The sequence below is a fragment of the Cibotium barometz genome, chromosome 10 (assembly GCF_041138505.1).
Source record: "Cibotium barometz isolate CiBa-2024 chromosome 10, ASM4113850v1, whole genome shotgun sequence".
NCBI classification, from domain to species: Eukaryota; Viridiplantae; Streptophyta; class Polypodiopsida; order Cyatheales; family Cibotiaceae; genus Cibotium; species Cibotium barometz.
Genome location: NC_141055.1, coordinates 61,063,888 through 61,091,264, shown reverse-complemented (window position 1 = coordinate 61,091,264; position 27,377 = coordinate 61,063,888). Strand labels below are relative to the sequence as shown.

Below are 27,377 nucleotides of genomic sequence, written 5' to 3'. Positions count from 1 at the left end.
ATTGGACAGATTTTGCAAGGAGAGAGACCTTACGGTCAATTTCGGCAAAACCAAGGTTATGGTCTTCAACACATCTTATGCAGTCGCCTCACGATTTTCTTTCATATACAGAGATGCCCTAGTGGAGATTGTGGAGAAGTATGTGTATCTAGGAGTCACTTTTACAGGCCCTTTGTTTTGCATGACCACAGCTGCCACTAACCGACTTGCGAGGGGACACGCCTCCCTAGCCCGTATGGAGAGAGTGTTTCCAGGAACCCCACACTAAGTGCTGGCTCTTTGATACTCTAGTGCGACCAGCGGCTATGTATGGTGCAGCCCTTTGGGGGCCAGGCCTAGGGAAGGATCACTGGAGGAGCATAGAGAGGCTACAGGTGATGATGTTGTCACGCATGATCAGGAGTAAGCCATCTGTACCACATGACATTCTACATGTAGAGTTTGGGGTGGCCCCACTTGTTACAGATGCCCTTTTTCAGACTGTCACTTATATTCAGCATGTATACACGCTTGATAGAGATCGCCTCCCACGACTAGCACTAGAGTCCTCTATGCAGGAGGGAGAGGGAGCGATTGAGACGAGCTGGACTGCTGCCTTCCTCCTCAGCGACACAGCCACCACCATTACCGACACATGCATGGTATTTTGAGGTAGTCCAGTGGTTTCATGCACATGGCATACAGATGGACCGTCTCCCCCGGTTTCAGTATAGCCTGGATTCCCCATACCTTGATCTCTCACATCAAGAGATCAACTGGATCATCCGGTTAGATCTACTCAAGCTACACATACACCATAGATGGGTGTCTCCGTCAGAGATTGGTAAGAAGTGTGAGTTCTATAGATATCACTTCTTGAGACTCTCTGAGGATGGATTCTTTGAGATCCCGGGATACATACAGATACACATGTCACATGCCATGCGTATCACAATCGGCCAGCTCAGGGTATCCTCCCACCGCCTCACAGTAGAGACTGGCAAAGCTGAGGATATCCCACATGAGGAGAGGACATGCACAGTATGCATCACAGGAGCAGTAGAGGATGAGGCCCATTATATGCTCAGTTGCTCGGCTTACTATGAGATACGGGGGAGATTCCATTGCCTCTTCCAAAAGGGATTCGGACCACTCACACGGGTGATACCGTTTGAGGATCAGAGGTGCTTGGGCATGTACTTGATGGAGCTCAGACGACACAGGGATATAGTCTTGAGGCAGCATGCTGAGAGACAGCCCTGGCTCCGACATGACACTTCGCAGAGAGCCATCACGGATTTCTTTGTGGTACATACATCCACATCGAAATCTACTGCCCACAACAGTTCCTCTACTACGACATCAAAGCCCAGCACCCGTACCCACGCTCGAGCTCCACGCCCCAGAGGAGTTCTTAGTGAGAGATCTCGATCCATTCTGCGACCCCGACCCAGAGCATCGGGACCCTCCACCACACAGAGACGGATTCGTGAGGTTCTCCGCCAACATGTCACATTCCCATCACAAAGGCCTGACATTCATTCCACCATCAGATCAGTTCTGGCCGAGGCAGGTATCGACATTGGCTGATCACAGCATATCTCACTCTACACAGGATCATCTGTTGATCACATGTACTGTCAGATGTTTTCATTTTACTTTTTCTTTCAGTTTTCCATGGCTCAGTATATCCATGGTACCATTGTATTACTTTTGGTCTCATAGGCCCTTGGGGTACACAGGATCATCTGTTGATCATATGTACTGTCAGATGTTTTCATTTTACTTTTTCTTTCAGTTTTCCATGGCTCAGTATACCCATGGTACCATTGTATTACTTTTGGTCTCATAGGCCCTTGGGGTCTTCCATAGGCATTAATATAGCATTTTCACTGCCTGTTTAGAGAGGGTTTCGGACCACTTTCTAGAGTCATGAGATACCAGGATTAGAGATGCCTCGGATTATGCTTGCTGGAGCTTCGTAGACATAGAGAGGGTCTCTTGAGAGGGAGGGGATCAGAGAGGGAGAGACACCTACAGAGGCAGATTACAGACTTCTTTCGACCAGAGATTGAGCAGTCAGGCCAGTAGGCATTGCAGCTAGCCCCAGAGTATAGCCGCACTAGAGGTACACTGATTGATCGGGCTATAGAGCTGGGGCGGTCCAGGCGGTCCAGGATGAGAGGCCCATCTCGACACCGGCGGAGACTACAACAGAGGATCAGGACCATACTAGCACGGCATGGGAGACGTCCAGTCAGAGTACTCACCATGGAGGACATTGAGGATATCCGCCATCGACCGATGAGAGACATCTTTGGGTGATGTGTATGATGCTTACCTTTGTTGCTGGAGTTTTCCTCCCAGATGTTATCCATTAGGAGCTCCTAGCACCGTACTTTTCCTCATAGTTATTTCAGTTTCAGTTAGTTGTTTTTAGCTTTTCTTACACAGACATTGTATCAGATCCACCAATTGTTGTAACCTTTTTGGTCTCATAGGTCATTTTGGCCTTCTGAAGACGTTAATATATCATTTCATTTCTCTGCCCTGTTTCGTTTTTGCCGCCCTGTGCCCCCCTTCGCCCCTGCGCCGCCCTGCCCTGCCCTCTGCACCCTCCGCCCTGCCCCGCCCTGCCCCCCCTTCGCTTCGTTTTGCTGCCCTGCCCCCCCTTCGCTTCGTTTTGCCGCCCTGTGCCCCCCTTCGCCCTTGCGCCGCCCTGCCCCCTCTTCGCTTCGTTTTTGCCGCCCTGCCCCCCCTTCGCCTCTGCGCCGCCCTGCCCTGCCCTGTTTCGTTTTTGCCGCCCTGTGCCCTCCTTCGCCCCTGCGCCGCCCTGCCCTGCCCTCTGCACCCTCCGCCCTGCCCCGCCCTGCCCCCCCTTCGCTTCGTTTTGCCGCCCTGTGCCCCCCTTCGCCCCTGCGCCGCCCTTCCCTGCCCTGTTTCGTTTTTGCCGCCCTGCGCCCCCCTTCGCCCCTGCGCCGCCCTGCCCTGCCCTCTGCACCCTCCGCCTCGCTTTTCCCACCCACCCTTCCTCAGGCCCCCAAGGCAGCAACATAACTCTCTTCCCTACATGACTTGACCCCCCCCCTGTTGCTGTTGTTTTGCTCCTGTGTCATGGATTAATTTTCAGTCCATTGGCTGTGGGAATTTGCAAAAAGTCATGGCCAAGACCGGGTTTAAAGAGGAGCTCGTGAAGGTGGAGGACAAGCTCGGCACAATTATCAAAGAAAACAAGAAGATGGTCGACTCTTCCGTCACCGCAATCATAAACCGCCTCTCCAAACTCGAGAAGGGATTTGACAAAATCCAAGAGCTCGAAGAGAGATCTTCCAAGCAAGAGGCTGAGATTTCAGCTTTAAAGGAGGAACTAGTGGAGGCCAAATTGCATGCTAAGAGTCAAGCGGCTGAAATCTCAGCCCTCAAAAAGGAGTTGGCAGCCACTTCAAAAAGCAATCTTGAGGATGGAAAATTTCAGCCCTCCTTTCTTGAAGAGCTAAATACCATCAAAGAACAAATGAGGATCATTCAAGAGGAGGAGGAGCAACATAAAGAGAAGACATCTTCATGGGTGGAGGTGATCACAAAGACACAAAAGAAGATGGACGAGGCAGAGAAATGGATCGAGGTCGCCGAGAAAGGGAAAGGTAAAGAATCGCCACCCATCCCCACTCCCACCATCATCAACATGACCCTTGAAGAGGAGCAAAGGAGGAAGACCCGGGCCTTACATGTACGAGTGTCCGGTCTAAAAGACCGTGATGATGCGGAAGGGGAAACCAAGGAGCTCTGCTCTATGATGGGCATTGAAGCCACGCACACAAAGGCATGGAGAGTGGGAAAGAAGAGAGAAGGTAGTGGTGGCGAATCTTCTAAGGAGAGAGCACTTATCATTCGTTTCCCCTCCATGGAAGCGAAGAAGGACTTCTTGAAGAGACGTCCTACACTCAAGAAGACGGGAATATTTCTTGGAGATGACCTCACACTCTCGCAACTTGCCCACATGAAAGAAGTTATGCCAGAGATAAGGGCAGCCCGAGAGAAAGGGAAAGTGGCCTTCTATAGTGATGGTAGAGTGGTGATTATGGAGAGGCGCTCTTCATGACGGCGCAAGACCTATGGGACTACACTCAAAGTTGCTACTTGGAATTGTAATGGATCTCTACGTCTTGATGTAGGGGCTTTTGAGGATAGTTTCACTGGGAGGGACATCATCTTCTACTGTGAGACGCATCAGGCTCCTGGACAGTCCATGCCACATGTTAGTGGATACCGATGGGAGACAGCTTGTAGACAGGAGACTCGTTCAAAGCATAGAGGACGGGGCTCAGGAGGAGTGGCAGTATTGTTTAGAGAGGAGCTACAGCCGCTGATACATATAGTCCGCAGAGATCAGCAGGCTAGGTACATGTGGGTTAGACTGAGGGCAGAGACGGGCAGATATCTCTACATTGCTATATGCTATTTTTCTCCTAGTACATCAGTGTATGCATCACCTAGCGGGCAGTCTCCCTTTTCTATTTTGGATGATGACATTTGGGAGTTCTCCAGGGATGGTGACATCATTCTCCTGGGGGACTTCAATGCCAGGACCGCCCATAACCAGACAGTATTTTATGATACCTCAGAGGAGATGTTGAGTGAGCTTGATGTTAGGGATATGGGCCTATCTAGACTCTCACAGGATGAGGAACATACAGTGTATGGGCGGTATTTGATAGACATGGGGACTGCACATGGATTGGCCATCCTGAATGGCCTACAGAGATTCCCAACATCGGGCGGTTTCACTTGCTTTCCACATAGGCATGGTGCTAGTACAGTGGACTATGTTATGGCTCAGCCCAGTCTCATTCCCTCTTTTCAGGATTTTATGGTAGGCACTAGGCCGGTTGGAATAGCAGTGGATCATGCTATCTTGTCCTTCACTCTCACATTTCAGTTCAGCACCGCTCCATTGGGACAGGTCTCCACACACACTGGTTATACCTTTACGAGGGAGACTGACACCGTGTACACGGATGAGATATACAGACGCTTATGTGCCGAGGAGCCAGGGCGGCCATTAGATGAGCTTCTCAGATATTGATAGATACGCTTCATGCTGCAGCATCAGAGGCATATCCCCATAGTCAGCCTACACGGAGACGATCTGGGAACATGCCCCAGAACAGTTGGTATGATGAGGAGTGCAGAGAGATGAGGATCAGATTACAGAGAGAGGTGCTCATGGGTGTTACCACTCACAGACAGTCACGGATTACCTTCCGGCACCTAGTGCGACGGAAGAAGAGGGCTTATCTTGCTCAGTTAGAGAGGGATTTGTATCAGTTGTTTATGAGTCAGGACTCAGGCGAGGCATGGAGACTATTCCATGAGCATTCACCATCACCAGCCATTACCTCCACAGAGATTTGGGGTGAGTATGCAGCATCCCTGTACACAGCAGCAGGACAGCCGCCCCTGCCAGACCCATCGGAGCCATGCCCAGAGACATGTGCTTTCTTTACTGCTGAGATGGTAAGGAAAGCTATTGACAGGATGAGGACTGGGAGAGCATATGATCATGATGGTTTGGTAGCAGAGCACTTTATTCATGCCAGAGATATGCTTGCAGAGCTTATTGCTATGATGTTTAACCGAGCCATGTGTGAGGGTTTTCCTGAGACTTGGAATATGTCCACGATTGTGCCTATCTTCAAGTCAGGGGATCCCATGCTTCCTGGGAATTATCGTACCATCATGATTGGTCACACATTGGCTAGATTATATGCATCTATTCTTGAGCAGGAGTTGAGTAGATGGGCAGAGAGAGAGGGCATACGTGCATCAGGGCAGGCAGGGTTCAGGAGAGGTTTCTCCACTCTTGACCATATCTTGACACTCAAAGCTATTATTGAGGAGGACAGATTATATGGCAGGAGGATTTATTGTTGCTTTGTGGATTTCCGCAAAGCTTTTGACACAGTACCGAGAGCCAGACTGATGCGCAGACTACAGGAGATGGGAGTGCCCACAGAGCTGATTTGGGGAATCATGGCTTTATACAGGACAGTTGTGGGGCAGGTACGTACTACTCAGGGTATATCTGAGATGGTTCACTCCACTATTGGGGTGAAACAGGGCTGCCCCCTTTCTCCCACCTTATTTGGGATGTACGTGGATGAGGTTTCAGACTATGTAGAGCGGGAGGGTGACAGAGGAGCACAGCTAGCAGGGACATGGATTCCGTTGTTATTGTATGCTGATGATATTGTGCTGATCTCAGATTCTCCAGAGGGGATGCAGCGTCATTTGGATGAATTGCACACATTTGCATAGGACGGTGGATTGTCTGTTAACCTTGGTAAAACCAAGGTGATGGTGTTTAACACCACAACACAGTGGATTAGGAGGTCAGTACCCACCTTTACATATGGTCAGGAGATAGTGGAGTATACAGATGCATATACTTACCTTGGTGTGGTTTTCAGTGGCCCACTATTTTCCTTGAGGAGAGCAGCGGAGACCAGATTGACCAGAGCTTATGCAGCATTGGGGAGACTAGAGAGGATGTGTCCGCAGGTTCAGTTTCAGGAACCTCGAACAAAGCTCTGGCTTTTTGACACTTTGGTCACTTCAGCCATGCTGTATGGAGTGGAGATATGGGGACCCTCAGTGGATCACCACAGCCGAGCTGGTAGCACTGATGGATGGAGACATATGGAGAGGCCCTTGGTTTCTATGATTTCCCGGATGATTAGAGCCAAGGCCTCCGTACCACATGATATTATCCGTGCAGAGATGGCTGCCCCCCCATTGGTAGTAGAGGCACTCACTCGATCAGTCTCCTTTATACATAGCACTTGGGCTCTCCCTAGAGACAGATATGCTCGCTTAGCCCTGAGTCTTCACGAAAGTTGGCATCACATGGAGACGGATCATGTTGGTATGCACAGATGACAGCTTGGTTCCAGTTGCATGGCTTTCGTATGGAAAGGCTACCTCCATTTCAGTACTCCCTGGATGCACCCTCCCTCTCTCTCACACGGGCAGAGATTACCAGACTTATCAGGCAGGACTTGATTCAGCTGGACACTAGGAGGACATGGATACAGCCGACACAGGAGCTTGGTACGAAGATGGCTTTCTATAGAGATCATCTTCTCCAGCTCACGCAAGATGGGTTTGTGATTAGACCCAGCTACATGGATACTCATCTTTCTCATGGGGTACGGTGTGCTATTGGTCAGATGCGCACATCCTCACACCAGCTAGAGATTGAGTTTGGCAGATTCAGAGGAGTACCAGCTGAGGCCAGGATTTGTCAGCTGTGCCAGATGGAGCCAGAGACAGAGTTACATTACATATGTCACTGTCCAGTATATTATGAGATACGAGGCCGTTTTCACTGCCTATTTAGAGAGGGTTTCGGACCACTTTCTAGAGTCATGAGATACCAGGATCAGAGATGCCTCGGATTATACTTGCTGGAGCTTCGTAGACATAGAGAGGGTCTCTTGAGAGGGAGGGGATCAGAGAGGGAGAGACACCTACAGAGGCAGATTACAGACTTCTTTCGACCAGAGATTGAGCAGTCAGGCTAGCAGGCATTGCAGCTAGCCCCAAAGTATAGTCGCACTAGAGGTACACTGATTGATCGAGCTATAGAGTTGGGGCGGTCCAGGCGCCCCAAGATGAGAGGCCCATCTCGACACCGGCGGAGACTACAACAGAGGATCGGGACCATACTAGCACGGCATGGGAGACGTCCAGTCAGAGTACTCACCATGGAGGACATTGAGGATATCCGCCATCGACCGATGAGAGACATCTTTGGATAGTGATGTGTATGATGCTTACCTTTGTTGCTGGAGTTTTCTTTCCAGATGTTATCCATTAGGAGCTCCTAGTACCGTACTTTTCCTCATAGTTATTTCAGTTTCAGTTAATTGTTTTTAGCTTTTCTTACACAGACATTGTATTAGATCCACCAATTGTTGTAACCTTTTTGGTCATTTTGGCCTTCTGAAGACGTTAATATATCATTTCATTTCATTCATCTCTCTCTCTCTCTCTCTCTCTCTATGTACTACCCAGGGTATATCTGAGATGGTTCACTCCACTGTTGGGGTGAAACAGGGCTGCCCCCTTTCCCCCACCTTATTTGGGATGTATGTGGATGAGGTTTCGGACTATGTAGAGCGGGAGGGTGACAGAGGAGCACAGCTAGCAGGGACATGGATTCCGCTGTTATTGTATGCTGATGATATTGTGCTGATCTCAGATTCTCCAGAGGGGATGCAGCGTCATTTGGATGCATTGCACATGTTTGCAGAGGACAGTGGATTGTCTGTTAACCTTGGTAAAACCAAGGTGATGGTGTTTAACACCACAGCACAGTGGGTTAGGAGGTCAATGCCCACCTTTACATATGGTCAGGAGACAGTGGAGTATACAGATGCATATACTTACCTTGGTGTGGTTTTTAGTGGCCCACTATTTTCCTTGAGAGCAGCGGAGACCAGATTGACCAGAGCTTATGCAGCATTGGGGAGACTAGAGAGGATGTGTTCGCAGGTTCAGTTTCAGGAACCTCGAACAAAGCTCTGGCTCTTTGACACTTTGGTCACTTCAGCCATGCTGTATGGAGTGGAGATATGGGGACCCTCAGTGGATCACCACAGCCGAGCTGGTAGCACTGATGGATGGAGACATATGGAGAGGCCCTTGGTTTCTATGATTTCTCGGATGATTAGGGCCAAGGCCTCCGTACCACATGATATTATCCGTGCAGAGATGGCTGCCCCCCCATTGGTAGTAGAGGCACTCACTCGATCAGTCTCCTTTATACATAGCACTTGGGCTCTCCCTAGAGACAGATATGCTCGCTTAGCCCTGGAGTCTTCACGACAGGTGGCATCACAGGGAGACGGATCATGTTGGTATGCACAGATGACAGATTGGTTCCAACTGCATGGCTTTAGTATGGACAGGCTACCTCCATTTCAGTACTCCCTGGATGCACCCTCCCTCTCTCTCACACGGGCAGAGATTACCAGGCTTATCAGGCAGGACTTGACTCAGCTGGACACTAGGAGGACATGGATACAGCCGACACACGAGCTTGGTACGAAGATGGCTTTCTATAGAGATCATCTTCTCCAGCTCACGGAGGATGGGTTTGTGATTAGACCCAGCTACATAGATACTCATCTTTCTCATGGGGTACGGTGTGCTATTGGTCAGATGCGCACATCCTCACACCAGCTAGAGATTGAGACTGGCAGATTCAGAGGAGTACCAGCTGAGGCCAGGATTTGTCAGCTGTGCCAGATGGAGCCAGAGACAGAGTTACATTACATATGTCACTGTCCAGTATATTATGAGATACGAGGCCATTTCCACTGCCTGTTCAGAGAGGGCTTTGGACCACTTTCTAGAGTCATGAGATACCAGGATCAGAGATGCCTTGGATTGTACTTGCTGGAGCTGCGTAGACATAGAGAGGGTCTCCTGAGAGGGAGGGGATCAGAGAGGGAGAGACACCTACAGAGGCAGATTACAGACTTCTTTCGACCAGAGATTGAGCAGTCAGGTCAGCAGGCATTGCAGCTAGCCCCAGAGTACAGCCGCACCAGAGGTACACTGATTGATCGGGCTATAGAGCTGGGGCGGTCCAGGCGCCCCAAGATGAGAGGCCCATCTCGACACCGGCGGAGACTACAACAGAGGATCAGGACCATACTAGCACGGCATGGGAGACGTCCAGTCAGAGTACTCACCATGGAGGATATTGAGGAGTTCCGCCAGCGTCCGATGCGGCACATATTATGAGATGGAGGCACCTCCATAGTGTACCCCTCCGTCCCACATGATATTGTATCCCTCACTATATTCCACTCACCTCCATAGCGTACCCCCCCCCCCTCACTATATTCACACCCTATAAGGGTTTCTGCTTACCTTCCATTTCCAGTTTCATTTTCTAGGTGCCTGTAGTATCATCTTTATTTTTCATTTTCTGGGTTTTTTTATCCAGACATTGTATCAGATCCACCATGATGTAACTTTTGGTCTCATAGGTCATTATGGCCTTTTGAAGACGTTAATATAACATTTCATTTCATTTCATCTCTCCCTCCCTCCCTCCCTCCCTCCCTCCCTCTCTCTCTCTCTCTCTCCTCCCTGCCTGTGGGAAGGACTGCAGAGTGATTTGGAGGAATGGCCCCGAGTCTCCAAGAGAAACTCGAGGCCCTCGAGATGGCAATGAAGGCATTAATCAAGGAGAACAAGAAGACATCCGATTCCAACCTCAATGAGGTGGAAAACAAACTACACAAGCACATCATAGCTCTCGAAGCACGGGTCACGAACCTCGAACAAGAGAACACGGCACTCAAAGAGGAGGTGAGTGCATTGAAAATGGAAATGCTAGCCATCAAGAATGTTGAGAAGGAAGAAGGGGAGATCAATGACAACACTCTCACGGCCATCAAAGAAGAGATCTCCAAGGAGATCACAAAGGACATGGAAGGAAAGCTCGAAGCCAAGCAATCAGGATGGGTCGAGGTGGTGAAGAAGAACATCCGTAAAGAAGTGAGAGAGGAAACTCAAAGGGAAGAAAACCAAATCATTCACACCACCATTGAGGAGGAGAAGATGAGGCATGCCCGCCGCCTCAACATTCGAGTCACAGGTATAGCCGAGACACCCGACTCCACTCCCGAGAAAGATGGACAGCTTCTATGCATGAAGCTCGGCTACAAGGAAGAGCACCCTCTCCCCTTCACCAAAGCATGGAGAGCCGGGAAAGACTTAACACGCAAGCGAGCCCTCATCCTACAGTTTGCAGGAGAGACGGAGAGGGTCACCTTCATGAGGAAGAGGGTTATACTACGGGGTTTAGAGGGAGCTCCTATTTTCTTGGATGATGATCTCACGAGGATGCAGCTTGAGCATAGGAGAACTTGCATGCCACGAGTCTTACACGCGAGGAGAGAAGGCAAGAAGGCCTTCTATCGAGATGGTCGGGTCATCATTGATGGCCGGCCCATGGATTAGCGGTTTGGGGCCTATGGGACACAGACCAGGCCACTGACAGAGATACACATAGCAGTATGGAACTGTAATGGTTCACTATGGGTGCAGCCTGGACGACTGGAGCATGTTATGGTGGGGAGAGACATCATACTTCTGACAGAGACACATCAGAGCCCAGAGAGAGGGCTACCTCGAGTAGAGGGATTCCAGTGGGAGTCAGCATACAGGAGGACCACACGCCAGGGTACCTCGAGAGGGTCGGGGGGAGTAGCAGTCCTATTCAGACGAGAGCTACAGGGGAGACTGAGAGTGGTAGCACAGGATCCAGAGGCCAGATACATGTGGATCAGCTTACAGCTCTCACAGGACAGGGTTATATACATAGCTCTATGTTACTTTTCTCCATCAGGATCCTCCTATGTCATTACAGAGGACATGCCACAGGAGGAGGAGATAGGAGCCTCGCCATACACTTGTCTGTCAGAGGAGATTATGCATTATTCTACACTAGGGGAAGTATTTCTTACGGGCGACTTCAATGCCCACACACAGAGCAGACAGTGTGAGGTGTATGACTATGATGACATGGAGATCCTCCACCCTGTGGATCCAGAGGAGATAGGGGCTAGTCGGGCATCAGAGGACACTGGACCAGACAGAGGACATTATGGGGACCACTTACTAGAGTTGGGAGCCAGGCATCGTCTCGTTATTTATAACGGGATGCTACAGTGGCCGGGATCAGGAGGACTGACATGCTTCCCACATGGGGGTCATACACGGACCGGAGGCACGGTGGTAGACTACATTATGGGGTCTTTGGAGGCATCACAGCTTGTCACCTCATTCTCCATTCCACCTCGTCCTATTGGGGCAGATCATACATACTTGGCATTTTCACTAGCCGGATCACCAGTATCACCAGCCCCCCACATACCGACGCCACACACTACCATCTACTTCACACATGACATGGCAGACATATACACTGGCAGAGTAGAGGATGGGCTCCTACTCATGGATCCCCTGGCATCTATGGATACCATTACAGCCCAGCTCGCATCACTCCTACACACGGCTGCATTACAGAGCTTCCCACATCGTGTACACTCAGGAGAGCCTGCGAGACCTGGGACTATGCCCCAGAACAGATGGTATGATGACGAGTGCAGAGCCCTATACTCACGACTCCGCATACAGAGAGCCTTGGGAGCCATCACAGAGCAGGAGTCGAGGAGAGAGATGAGGAGACTTACTCGCCGCAAAAGGCGGGCCTTCGCAGAGATGCAGGAGCTAGAGATCTTTCATTTCTTCATGAGTAGAGATAGCCCTGTCTCATGGCGGCACTTCAGAGAGCCCCGGACCCCGACACCTATTGCAGACCCACAGACATGGCACACATATGCAGAGGGTCTATACCATGCCCCACAGCAGCCACCTATACCTCAGCCACAGGAGCCTCGACCTACCACAGCTAGCTTCTTTACCCACTCGATGGTACAGGAAGCTATCCGCCGCCTACAGCATGGACGGGCCGCCGACCATATGGGCCTGCAGGGTGAGCATCTCATATATGCAGTAGATTCTTTAGCTCCTTTTCTTGCACACCTGTTTAACAGGGCACTAGCAGAGGGTTTGCCTGCGGAGTGGACGATGCACACCATTGTGCCGATTCACAAAACAGGGGATATGCTCGATCCGAGCAACTACAGGACGGTTATGGTTGGCCACGTGCTGGCCAAACTCTATGGTGCAGTGCTGGAGCAGGAGCTTAGCTTATATGCTGAGCGAGCAGGTTTACGCTCTTCAGGGCAGGCAGGCTTCAGGAGAGCTTTCTCTACCACTGACCATGTATTCACTTTGAGATGTATGATTGATCAGGCCAGAGTGAGGAAGAGAAAGCTCTATTGCTGCTTTGTGGATTTCCGCAAGGCATTTGACACAGTACCACGAGAGAGGCTCTTTCAGCGCCTGCAGTCTCTTGGCATACCAGCAGATATGACATGGGGCATCTATGCATTATATGAGCAGGTTTTTGGGCGAGTCAGATGTCCAGGAGGTATGTCCGAGACTATTGCTAGCACCATTGGTGTGAAGCAAGGATGCCCACTTTCCCCCACGCTATTTGGGTTATACATTGATGAGGTGGCTGACTTCATTACACAGGGAGGCGGAGATGGAGTTGATTTAGCAGGTACCTCAGTACATATTATGCTCTATGCTGATGATATTGTATTAGTGTCTGAGTCCCCAGGGGGTCTACAGCAGCATCTACATGCACTCCATGATTTCTGCACACAGAGGGGTCTTACTGTGAACCTTGGGAAAACCAAGGTTATGGTCTTTCATACATCGAGACAGGGCAGGAGTCATCTGACATTCACTCTCGCAGGATGCCAGGTGGAGGTGGTGACATCATACGTGTACCTAGGGGTTACCTTCTCTGCAGCAGCCACACGCTTTACCATGGGTTCAGCAGCCAGAGCTAGATTGACACGGGGATATGCAGCATTGGCTATGCTAGAGAGACAGTGCCACCAGGCCCATTTTCAGGAGCCCCGGACGAAGGGGTGGCTATTTGACACATTAGTCACACCGGCATTGATGTATGGAGCAGCAGTATGGGCGCCAGGCCTTGCTACCCATTGGTGGACACAGATAGAGAGACCACAGGCCCTCATGATGGCACGCATGATACGCAGCAAACCGTCAGTACCTCATGACATTATCCGAGCAGAGTTTGCTGCGCCTCCTATGATGGTAGAGGCCATATTTCAGACTATATGCCTGCTAGACAGATTCAGAGAGATGCCACAGGACAGATTATCATACAGAGCTTTTCAGGCATCTAGACAGTTGGCTGAGGCAGGAGACAGAGGATCATGGTATGCACAGGTCACACATTGGTTCTCACAGCATGGCCTAGACATGGATCATCTACCACCATTCCAGTATGACAGGGATGCACCACATATCCGTCTCTCTCATAGTGAGAGGAACAGAGTATTGAGACAGGATCTATGGCAGCTCTATACACGAGAGACATGGATATCGCCTACACAGCCTCTTCCACCGAAGATGCTATACTACAGAGATCACTTCATGAGTATCACTGATGATGGATTTATAGAGAGGCCTAGATACATGGAGGGCTTTTTACCACACGGCTCCCGAGTGGCTATTGGTCAGCTCAGAGTTTCATCACACCGATTGGAGATTGAGACTGGCAGAGCAGCACGGATCCCCCGAGAGGAGAGGGTATGCAGATTGTGCAGAGAGGAGGTGGAGAGTGAGGAGCATTATGTATGCAGATGCAGAGCATATACAGCCATCAGAGAGAGATATCCCATTTTATTCAGAGAGCCACATTCCCTACGCCAGATCTTTGAGGCAGCAGACCAGCGCATACTGGGGAGATACATTCTAGACATACAGCGCCACAGAGAGACATTATTACAGGCTCAGACAGCTCCAGAGGGGGGGCGACAGACACAGATTACTACATTTTTTCAGAGATCCATACCCCTCCCAGCCCCTACACGGCAGGGAATTACTCTCCAGAGAGTAGAGACACTTAGAGCCCGCAGGAGACAGAGGACACCTGGCTTTCGGACACCACGCCTATACCAGAGAGAGATGACAGAGATCAGAGCTCAGTTTCACAGAGAGGGTGCGGAGCGACTGGCTCGCTTCAGAGCACACCCAGGCATGTTCTTCAGGGAGCTGTGGACACCCCCTTCACTGATGTATACCATTTTATACCCCCAGTATGGTACAGGATGGAGCTAGCTAGGTTGCATATCATGATTGTATACTCCATGCATATAGCTTTGCACTCTCCTAGTAATAGAGCTCCATCCCCTGCACACCCAGATTCAGCTTTTTTATTCAGTACTTTTTCATTTTGTTGGGATGACAGAGGATACCCCATACATGTACTCCGATTTGTCTCATAGGCCGAGTTCGGTCTTTTGGAAGACGTTAATAAAATCTTTCTTTCTTTCTCTCTCTCTCTCTCTCTCTCTCTCTCTCTCTCGCGCTCTGCGCCATGGCGTGACCGTCAGCCCCACTGCTGATCGCGCCTCACGCAGGTGGCCATCTTCTCTCTCTTCGCGCAGGTTGGTTACACCATTGCTTTTGTACGGCGCTCCCATCTGGGGCCGAGTCTCTATCACAGGCGGAGGAGTGGATCTACAGCAGAGTAGCCAGCCTCGAGCGGAGGGGAGTTTTATGATGGGTCTGAGCAGATGGAGAGACCACTTGTGATGGGAGTAAATCATCAGTCCCGCATGATCAGGACTAAATCGTCAGTACCACATGAGATAGTCCGGGCAGAGATGGGAGCCCCACCGATCATAGCCGAGGCCCTCTTCCAGACGGTCACTTTCATACATAGGCTATGGAGCCTCTCTAGGCACGGATACTCTAGACTCGCGCTAGAGTCGTCCAGACAGCTCACATCACAAGGCGACACGGAGAGCTGGTATGCCCAGACTAGCACATGGTTATAGCTACATGGTATGCGTATGGACCACCTTCCACCTTTACAGTACAGCCTGGACTCCCCCTTCCTAGAGTTAAGCCAGAGTGAGCTCAACAAGATCATCACGATGGATATCATTCAGCTACACATAGCACACACATGGATCACACCAGCCGAGCCACTAGGGACGAAGATGGCTTTCTACCGAGAGCATCTTCTCCACTTATCCCCTGATGGTTTTGTTGTCCGCCCGAGTTACATGGACATTCACCTCTCTCATGGAGTCAGATGTGCTATTGGCCAGATCTGCACATCTTCACATTAGCTGAGGATAGAGACCAGTCGATATGGAGCCGTCTCCCTTGCCCCTGGTGATCGGATTTGCCAGCTCTGTCAACTGGAGCCAGAGACTGAGGAGCACTACATATGTCGGTGCCCAGTGTACTACGAGATCCAGGGGCGCTTTCATTGCCTCTTCCAAGATGGATTTGGGCCATTGTCCAGAGTGACGGACTACTCAAACTAGCGTTGCCTTGGGTTTTCTCTCCTCGAGCTGGGCAGACACCGAGACCACATCCTACACTCCAGACAGGGGGGAGGGACTACCCGGGAGGACACACAGCCGACAGCCCAGCAACAGGCACCCCGTGGGACTCTAGTTGTTAGAGCTATCCATTTTGGGAGATCCAGACGCCCGAGGGTTCGCGGATCATCACATCGGAGACGGTGCCTACACCGGAGGATTCAGAGCATCATTGCAAGGCATCGGGCTCATCCGACCAGGCATCTCACTATGGCAGATATCCAGGCCATCCGGCAAAGACCCATGCTAGAGCTCCTAGGATGATTACCACTCCAGCCATATACTGTTGTACTCACTGTCACTTTTGTACTCCCCCATATTCATGTATTCATGTATCCATGTACTCATGTACCCCATTTTGACTAGTAGCATTAGCTTCCCACTCTTCCTAGTTGCTGCTTCCGGATGCTCCCTACTGATGTATTGTAGGGCTAGATACTTACCTTCAAATCTTTCTTTTCTTTTCCAGACAATGTATCAGATGTGTCACATGGTTGTAACTTTGGTCTCATAGGTCACTTTGGCCTTTTGAAGACGTTAATATAACATTTCATTTTCATTTCTCTCTTCTTCTTCTTTTTTCGTGAAATGGTGTTTTATATTATATGTAAAAATGTACATCAGCCACATGGCTCACACAGAACCTATGGCCCCAAAAAAAAACCCCCACAAAAGATCCTCTAAAGGATCATGACCATGCAAACCTGTACACTAATAAGAAAGCCTCCTAGCCAAATAAGCATCCCAGATAAAAATCTAAAAGTCTTTGGATGCATTGCATATGTGCATGTGCCAGATGAGCTGAGAACTAAGTTGGATCCAAAAGCTGAAAAATGTGTTTATTGGGTATTCCCTTGAGCAAAAGGGATACAGGTGTTATAACCCTGCTACACGTGAGTTGAGGGTAAGCAGGGATGTTGTTTTTGATGAGATGAGCAGCTGGTATGCTGCTGAAAAAGAAGCTGTTGGGGCTGATGTGAGTGGAAATGTGGTTGCACAGAATGGAAGTCAGCAATCACAGTCTTTGAGTGGACAAGGAGAGTCCTCATCTAGTGGTTCAGTTGATAGACCATGGAGTGACAAGCAGCGTCATAATACCAGTCCTGCAAATGTGATTAGTACATCACATAAAGGCAAAGAGAAAGTGGTTGAACCCCTTAGTATGCCTGACATTTTCGCAGGAAATTCTCATGTTGATGGAGACTCTAGTGGCTCTGAGATGAGCCTTGATGAGGATCTTGGGATACCAGCTATGAGAACACCTGGTGTAAAGAAGGCTATGGAAGCCATGAATGCAAAGCTTCGAAGATCTGGGAGAGTGAAGAATCTTGTGCAGAGATTTATCTATGATGGTTATGTGGCACATCACTATGCATACATGGCAAAAGTTGTACAGGTTGTAGAGCCCACATGCATTGATGAGGTTGTTGGAAATGTGTGTTGGGAGAAAGCTATGGATGAGGAGATGGATGCACTATATGGAAATGAGACTTGGGATTTAGTGTAATTGCCTGAAGGCAAGAAAGCCATTGGATACAAGTGGGTGTACAAAGTAAAACATAACATTGATGGAAGCATAAGCAGGTACAAGGCTAGATTGGTAGCCAAAGGATATGCGCAGACATATGGCATTGATTATGAGGAAACTTTCAACCCAGTTTCCAAGATGGCAACAGTGAGAGTTGTGATAGCAGTGGCTGCGTCAAAGCAATGGTCTTTACATCAGATGGATGTAAAGAATGCATTCTTGCATGGGGATTTGCAGGAAGAGGTGTTTATGTTGCAGCCACCTGGTTATGAGGATGTGAGTCACCCCGAGCATGTTTGCAGGTTGAAGAAAGCCTTGTATGGCTTAAAACAAGCACCAAGAGCATGGTCTGACAAGATTTCTGAATATTTTGTCACTATTGGCTTTCATGTAGCCAATGCAGATTTCTCGCTGTATGTGAGACACAATGATAGAGGGTTTGTGCTTGTTGTCATCTATGTAGATGACTTGATCATTACGGGGAACCATGATGCAGAGATCTTTGATGTAAAGATCTTGCCTAGACAGAAGTTTGAGATGAAGGATCTGGGGGAGCTCAAATATTTCTTGGGCATTGAGGTGATTAGGTCACCACATGGTATTGGATTACTGCAGAGACAGTATGGCTCTCCCCCTGTACGAGAGAAGTGTTTGAGAGCTGAGTTTTGTTCTTTTGTTATTGTGGATATGGCTCCCCCCCTTACGAACAAGGATGACAAGTTGAAAGGACCCAACTATGCTCATTGGAAGCTTCAGATGCAGATTTGGTTCATCCACAAGGGTTTGTGGGCCATTGTTCAGGGCACGGAAAGGAAGCCTGGGCGTCCTCAAAACTCTAGGTGGTGGACTCAAGATCAAGAGGATGAATTTGATGTGGAATTACAAGACTGGGAGAAACAGGACTCGAAGGTGCATTCTGTGCTTGTGCGGACTATCACCGAGGAGGTCTCACCGGCAGTGCAAATTCTCACTAGTGCTCATCAGGTATGGTCAAAATTGGAGGATCTCTTTGCACGAGATTCATCGATGAGGGCAGTTACCTTGCAGGGGCAGCTCTACGGCTGGTTATTTCTTGAAAACAATTCCATGATGCAGTCTTTTCTCATGAAGGCCAAGGTTATCCATGACCAGTTTTACTGGCTATGGGTGCTGCTTTGTCCTCTTCTCAGCTAGCTGCTCTTATCCTCACCAAGCTTCCTCTGGACTATGATGTGATTTCTCGATCTTTGCGGTGCCAGGTCACATCCACTCAGTTGGATTTTGATGATCTTAGCTCCCTACTTTTGGAGGAGGAGTCCGTTCTCATCTCACAGGGTAAATTGAAGGTGTAAGTCAACAGTTCTGACCAGGCACTTTCCTCAGTTCAGAAGAAAGGTCGGAGTCGTTGCTTTACTTGTGGAAAAAAAAGCCATCTGTCCAACGATTGTTTGTCCAAGAAGGAGGGCTCCCAAGGCACTTCCGGCTCAGGAGACCCTAGATGGTGTGCTTCTCTAGTACACGTGGTTTTCCCCCATGTGCTTCCAGCCAGAAGAGGCTTGTGGGCGGGAGAGGGGGCTGATTACAGCTCCACCTACTGGTGCATGGGGACCGTGATTCGGAGTTCCAAGCATTGGACATCTTGCAGGACATGGTTATCTTTGGTACAACAAAGATTATGAACTGGATCTGTTCCAAGTTCATTGCTCGAGGCTTTTCAGGACGTGATGTGTTCCGTCCATTGTTAGGGATTATGGGCATGGTGTGTCCAGCAGCTCATCATCTATTCTTGGAGTTCATTGCACACTGGTGTAGGAATTCGTGGCCAAGCAAAGTTCCTTGCTGTTCGTGGTGGCATCTTGTTTCGAGGAAACAAGTTGGCGAGTGAGACAAATCAGGTTTTCTACCAGTAAACCTCTCCTCTGGAGTTACATCATGTATGGCTGCAGTTGGAGTCCTGTTCATGATGTTAACTGCTGTAAAAACAGCCTCAGCTCAATAGCTACGCGGCATGTTCTTCTCTTCCATCAACGCTCGCGCAATCTCAGCAATGTGCCTGTTTTTCCGCTCACCAACTCCGTTTTGCTGCGGAGTGTATCTGCATGTAAACTGTCTCTGAATACCATTCTCTACCTCGTCCTCTTCCTGAACTTATGTAGAAGGCCTGTTACTCTGAACTGTTTTTGTTTTGTGAAGACTGTTGGTCTTCACCCAAGCTCTTCTCTTCTACAATCAACATAGACACCAAATCTGTGAAATTCGGAATGTTTTCTCGAGTCTGAATAGACGTCTTGAACGCTTTGTATTGTGGCCCGAGACCACGTAGACAGACTTCCACCTTATCATCATCATCTACTGAAACGCCAATAGATGCAAGAGATTCCACAATACCCTTGATCTTCAATGCATAGTCATTCACAGACATACTCTTTTTCTCCACAATATGAAGTTCATTCTTCAATTGTATCTTTCATGCCTTGGTATTCGTTTCATAGAGTTTTACCAAGGTGTCCCACGCCTCCTTGGAGGACTTGGCATCCTGTATGTGCCCAATCATGGTGTCCTGTATATATTGATAGAGAGCCAATACATAACTTTTCTGACCTTCTATGTAGTCCCAGTAACCCTTTCCCATCAGAAAATTTATCAACCTGAACCTCCAAGCATGGAAGTTGTTCTTGTCAAGCTTCTCAGCAACAATCTGGTTTATGCCATCATTTGACATCTTGCCAGACACACAAATTTACCAGAAACAATACTCTGGTTTATCCTGCACAAACTACTCTGGTTTGTCCTGCACAAACTACTGTATTTTCTGCAACAGTACTGTACTACACTCAAATATCACAACCAGTGACCTCAATGTGGATACATACCCAATGGCAACTGTTGATCTCCTTGTAGCACACACAATGTCTGCACAACCAATCTGTCTTCCTGCAGTTCTTAAAACAGAGTTCTGCATAGAATCGATGACTTACAAGCAGTGCTCGAAATCGCCTGCTTTCCGAAAAACGGAGGTCCTAACGCGCCCGAAAAAATCCGTTCGATAGGACGGTCCGATAGAACAATATAGTTGCCCTATAGCTTTACTCCCGCGAAGAAAGCTCCTCAATCAGAGATCGTTTGTCGATGCCTCCCGTAGAGCTCCCGACAAGGGTGTAGTCGCCAACACAAATAGGGAAGAGTAGATGAAGCTCTTACCCTCGTACCGCTTCCTGTGCTTCTCTTGCTTGCAGCTCAGCCCTTAGCATGAACCAGGCTCTGATACCATGAAAAGATGCAGGGGAGAAGAGAACTTGAGCTCTTGTAAGCACACACACACTCACAAAACCCTAAAAGAGAACACACAAGGTGAGAGGCTGAAAATCTTCTTCTCCTTCACACAACACTCAATACACCATATACAAAGATAAGAGTACACACTATATAAAAAGGTACTCAACCAAATACATACTAGGGTTCTCTGTAGTGTGAACCCAACTAAATGAGCTGACGCTATAACTATGCCAGTCTCTAGAATGGCTGTCACACACCCTGTCATCCCACTGGCCACATATCACCCATGATCTCACCAACCATGCCAGTGGTGTAAGTGTGGGACCTATCCCCCAGGCGGGTCATCAGTGTCCACCGCCTCACTAGATGAGCTCGATATCTCAACACAGTAAAGCTTTACAATGGCAATGGCTAGCAACTGAGTGTTGAACTATGTGCAAGGGAAGTGGATAAATGAATGCATAATTGGGAACTCCTTATATAGTGCAGTAGGGACCTGGCCGACTGCCTCTGGCTGACTAGCCCTGGACAAAATAAATAGGAGAAAATAGATAAAATATCAAATAAATGGTAGATCCCCAAAACACTGAGATGCACAAATTCTAACACTCAATGCCCTAGAGGAGTTCTTAGCAAGGAAGCCCGACCCAGAACATCAAGACCCTCCACCACACAAAGACAAATCCGCAAGGTTCTCTCATGCTCCCATCACATAAGCTTGACCCTCTTTCTGCCCCGAGATTGGTACTGGCTGAGAAGGGATCATAGGATAATCAATTGCTATTTGGAAACACATTGGTGTTTCCTTTCGTTCTTCCATGGCTCAGTATATCCATGGTACCATTTTATTACTTATGGTCTCGTCGACCCTTGGTGCCTTCCGTAGACGTTAATAGAACTTTTTTAATTTCTTTCTTCTTGGTCTTGGGAGGTCTCATAGTTCCTTAGGTCTCTCGTAGATGTTTTTTTTTTAATCTGTCTTTTTTTCTCTCTTTTGTGTGCCTGCACAAAAGGAAACCTTGTTTAGGAGATGTTTACACTTTGGGTAGTGTACCTTGCATGTCTTGATTCATCCAAATATTGATGGTTTGCGAGCTGCTAAGGAAGCACTAAAATGGTGCATAAGCACGTGATCTCGTGAAAAGGCTAGGACGCTTGATGCTCTAGAGAGACAATCAGGTGCAACGATCGCACCAAATGACCTTGAAGGTCAATGTAGTTTCCAACTTAAGATGTCCTTAAAGAAAGTGTGGTGAAGCATATTCATCTCCAAGGACATTCCACCTGTGCAACGCATGTCAGCAGTCGAAGTGGTATATGGACAACATGATGAAGCATTTATAATCCTCCAGGTACTCTCATATGATTTGTACCTTGACTAGGGTGCTCCAACTTGCCCTCAGTAACATGTTCCAAGTCTGCTAAGAAAGCGGTACTTTGAATAATGTGGTTTCTAAGTACTCTCTTCAGACTTTCAAATCAAAGCACTGCCCTTTGTCATAAAACCAGCTATTGTGTAATAGCCATACCACCACTCAACACATTAATACCAAGTGTGCCAGAAGGTTGCTACTCTCAGCCACAGCCTTGGGCTATCATGTGCAAAAATGCTGAAACAATAGCTGAGTAGCCTAGGAAGATCCAAGTGCATAGCTAGCACTGCTTTTGTCCTAAAAGGACATCCTTATGGCATGAGAGGCCAATACACAGATCATGACCCAATGGCATGATGACTTTATCATTGGGATCATCCATATAGGTTTACAATCTTTGTATTCAAATCTAATGCACAAAGACAGTAAATCTGTTGCAAAAGATTGGAAATACGTAGTTCTTCAAGACAATGGAAAGAAAGGTTGCTAAGAGACCACAAAGTAGAATCATGCTTACCTGAGCAAGCCGTGCACCATGACCATTAGGAGTAAGCAGTGCAAGGCCATGCCATCCGTCCCGAAACCCAACGAGTTCAATAAGCCCATCATTTACAAAGGCAGGAGTCAGCTTCCTCTATATTACAAAAAGGGGGGCACACATTAACAATAGCAAGCAACAACAACTATATTAAAAAAAAACAGAATACTGCTCTAAGTTTGCCCCTTTTTTGCCTGCCAGCCTGTCCCCCCCCCCCCCCCCCCAAAAAAAAAAAAACACGTCTTCTCCCCACCAGACACCCCTTTTTCTTATGTTCTTTATGATTGCATATACTGGGGATCTCATATTAAAATCCAGCTTTTTCCTGAATAAACCTGTGTACATGGATGAAGGCAACAAACCTCTTTAGACTTGCTATCACTAGGAGTTCCCCACGGATTAAGTCCACCAGAGAAACTAGGGAGATTCAGCATCACAATGGACCTTATCCTGTTTCCAACAGGGTAACGTGCTCACATCACAGAAGTTGGCATTATCACATTTGGTAAGACAAGCTAGCCTGCTCTCAAACTATAGACGAGTTTCACGAATCAGAAGAGAAGCAGCATACCTTTTGGAGATCCTTAATTTTTTCCATTTGCATTCATTATTGTCTTGTATATAGATAGTTCCCAGCTGGTTGATGTTCCTGTTTAGAAAAGACTAGATTTTACTGCCTTAAAGTACACTAACCCCTTTGGGCGCCTCAGTCTCAGAAGACCTCCATTTGACTTGCATGTGAATATCTATAACATAAATGCCAGATACATTGGAAGCCAATAAACAATACACCTCTTGTAAATGTAAAGACTACAGTAGACCCAAGTAAGAAAAATCATCTCCTGTGAACTCAAGTGATATCATACATTTTTTCAGTAATGACCCAAGGCATCAACCCAGGAATACAAATAATATGGAATCATTTCCCATTCACACTTCCGTCTAAACTAAGCCATGTATTCTTCATATAAACTTGTTAATGGGCATGTATCTTGCCTTGATGAGGGATGAGTACAATTTGCCAAAAACCAGCCCTGGGTGACACCAATCATTGCATATGCTCCCTGCATCCATTCATCTTGTAGTGCTAAACATTGAATTTTCAAAAAATGACATGATCTTATGAGCTACGATGAGGAAAACAACTACAGCTACAAGCAGATTACTGTGACCATCCAATGTGTGCCCTTCTCAAACTTGCAAGGCCCTTTTTTCTTGTAGGTGCAATTAATCAACTAGAGAGGATTCTTCAACCTGATTCACAAGCTGGTTCTTGAACATCTCTGGGTGTTCTTGCCGTTTCCGATGAAATTCATATGCAACCTGTGCATCCATTCCTGTAAGCATCAGATCCATGTTAGGTACAAAACCTTAATACACTTTTGAAGAGCTATGCTATGTTATAAAATAATGACTATAAAATCCTGTGTCTGTCATTAGAAGTGTTTAAAAAGTTTACAACCTTATGCAGTTTTACCAGGCTATGCTATGTTTAAAAAGTGTTTCTATGTTGTAAAAAGCTGTGCTGCAAGCTACTGTCTCTTTGCAATAAAACTCCAAGCCTTGTGGCCCATAACAGTAATGGACTCAAATTCTTGCTTTTTATTCACTGACCAAATTTCAAATCCCTTTTTAAGGCAAGATGCATCATTATCTTACAAATATTCCAAAATTTCTAGATATTTGATATTGCCTCAGCATACTTTTAAGGAATTACAACCTGTAGTGTACACAAAATGACACTCACTGACACAAAAACTCACATGCAAAACTAAATCACGAATTGCACACAGGGAGATTTGAAAAATACTCAATTGCTGTTAAAGCTGTTTACAACAAATGGCTTACCGGTGTTTCTGTGCAGGAAATTTTGAAAACTAAAGACAAACCGCTGAGATGCAAGTTAATGTATAGAGGATACAAGGGTGCCATAATGTAGAACACTTGTGCCTATGCGCTAGGGTTTTCTAAAGACAGAAAGAAGAGTGCCACGGAATCACACATACAGCACACACGAGAGTCCTAAACTATTGCTATGAATTATGTACAAGAAAGAAGTAATGCAACTGAAATTAAGTACAAGATGTGGCTGAGAATGAAGACGTCAAATCACAGCCCTATGACCACTCCTGGCTAGCACTTCACCTACAGAGAAACACTTTGGGAAGTCCAACACAAGGGAAAGTAGATGAATATGACGATTTGGCTACACTTCTTTACAAGGATGGTATCACCTTCCTTGGAGGCCAACGAAACCACATAAATATTTTCAGAAATCATTGAGTCAGTAAAGGAGCGCCTCGCCAAAGCGCAAGAAGCAGATACTAGGCAAGCCAAGAAGGGGATTGGGTGTAACTCCGGATCATGAAGCAGAGATTGAAGCAAGTCGGCAAGCATTGTCCCAGGCTTTCGTTTCAAAGCTCTAGCCCTTTCCCGACCGATCATCCAAAAGCTCAGTGATGTCTCCATGAAGCTAAAGCTACAAGACAATTGGACTATGCATAATGTCTTCCATGTTTCTTGGTTGAAGCTCTATGTTGGACCAACATTGCAAGTGGTTCTTGACGAGTAACAGCCCGAGATGGCTGATGAAGCTGAAGTCATTCAGCCAGAGCAAATTCTCCTTCACACATGGAACCATGGTTCCGGTCGTAGACAAAGACAGTTCTATACAAAGTTCAAGGATCGAGACACTCATGAAGCCGTATGGCTAGATGAAGAATTCTTCCAGGAGTACTTGCAGATATTGTCACACTACTTGGAAGCCATGAACCTACCGTCAAACTAAGCAGGAGGGAATGTCGCATGCACCTTGCAATATAATGCTATGTGACACACTAGCTTAGCATTATATGTAACATGATACAATATTAATACCTTTTTAGGATTATTTGTCGTGACTCGTATGCCGTGGCCCCATTGTGAGCCCCAGTCCGGGACATGTCACACCTTGCAATATGGTGCTATGTGACACACTAGCTCAGCATTATATGTAACATGATACAGTATTAATACCTTTTTAGGATTATTTGTCGTGACTCGTATGCCGTGGCCCCATTGTGAGCCCCAGTCCGGGACATGTCAGGCACAAGCTACGTAGGTCAGTCTCCCAACCTTAGGTGTCAAGGTCAGTCTCTTAACCCACTTGCAGAACAGCAGCATTTAAGTCACTTGAGGTTAGGCATGTGCACAAGGGCCAGCCCATAAGTCAGCCCATTGCATGGGCTTTGCCTTGGCATGGTGTTAAGGCATCAAAACCCAATGTAGTCCCAAGTCAGCCAGCATATAACAAGTCGTCCAGCATCAAATGTAAGTCGGTGATGGCTTCGGGAGATAATGCCTCTATTGAAAGTATTACAAGCACCACAACCCAGCAAAAACAACACTAGAAGGCACCAGAACACCCAGCTAACATCCCCTGGTGCTCAGCTGCCCCAATTGGATACTTCAATACCCTCCCAGCCTCCCTACTCAATCCAACTACTTACTCAGGTTGTTCTCTAAGGTCAACCCCTACTTCCAATACCTCTGATCTTCCTCTTAACAGCCTCTCCTGACAATAGCTGACTAAACTCATCTCTAGCTGACACAGAATTGCTCAGATTCTGCCTATGAAGTCCTCTCTTTGTTTCTTGTCAGAAACGCGCTTTCCAGAGTCCCAAAATATCCTCCGCAGTCAGCTAGTCTCAAAACCTTGTCTTAAAACCTCTCAAAACCAAGCAACTGCCCTCAGCTGACCACTGGCTCACAGTATGCTCTCTCAACTGCCACAGACAAGTCAAATTCTCACTGTTACCTGTTTTCGAATTTTGATGGATTACCCTAGTCTAGAATCGATCCTCCAATGTCGTCTATGATTCCCCATCGTCCGCAAGCCTTGTAGCTACACTCTCTAGACCTTCCTAGTTGTCCTGCCAACCCTCCTCTGACCGTCCTTTGATCTTCCTCCTGCAAAGTTCTGCCACAGAGCCGTCTATCTCTTAATTCTACAATAATTCTGAAACTTCCCAAAATGTCCTCGGATAGCTACAAACCCTCAAATGTCTCTCCACTTAACAAAATATCACCTTTCAGGCTCTCGGCTGACTACGACAAGCCCACAGCTGCCTCCAAACGGACTATTTTCACCCAGCTAACCAAACTGACTTGGCTGACACAGATTTTCCCAACTTTGAGTCAACTAACACCACAGGAGCCTCAAAACACTTAAACAAAACCAAAACCCAAATCAGAAACTCTCAACCGACCACTAGTGTCAAACTGCTGCCACCACAGATACCCAGTAATACAACAAGCCTTCTAACAACTGTCCTCAGAGAGACCTAGAACTATCAGTTGTGCCTTAGAGCCACCTCCTATCAATCCAAATAGGTCAGAACAAGATCCCTACACAACCTACTGACTGTTCTGATGTCTCGCTGACACAAAAACAACCCAGTACCTTCTCAACAATTTCTGAGAGTCAAAACTGACTCAAAATAAGCACCCCAGACATCAACCAATACCTCCAGTGGTCCAACCTCATCAATTCAATCAAAACAACACCATACCACAACAATACATCAAAACAAAGGTCTCTGTATCCACTCACAACAGAAACCATAGTTGTTTCTCGTACC

At 47.6% G+C, this 27,377-nt stretch overlaps 1 protein-coding gene across 2 annotated transcripts in view; it reads right to left on the bottom strand.

Annotated features, from left to right (window-relative positions):
* Positions 1-27,377, bottom strand: part of LOC147635132 (diacylglycerol kinase 1-like) — a 91,639-nt gene that overhangs the window by 14,003 nt on the left and 50,259 nt on the right. Inside the window, exons 9-13 of one of the 2 annotated variants that reach the window (XM_086804426.1) lie at positions 24,013-24,095; positions 23,755-23,822; positions 23,330-23,407; positions 23,121-23,208; positions 22,738-22,854 (exon numbers count right to left, since the gene is read on the bottom strand). In XM_086804426.1, coding sequence (XP_086660552.1) covers positions 22,738-22,854; positions 23,121-23,208; positions 23,330-23,407; positions 23,755-23,822; positions 24,013-24,095 — 434 coding nt within the window. The remainder of the gene's footprint in view (positions 1-22,737; positions 22,855-23,120; positions 23,209-23,329; positions 23,408-23,754; positions 23,823-24,012; positions 24,096-27,377) is intronic. The other variant, XM_086804427.1, reaches the window with a different exon arrangement.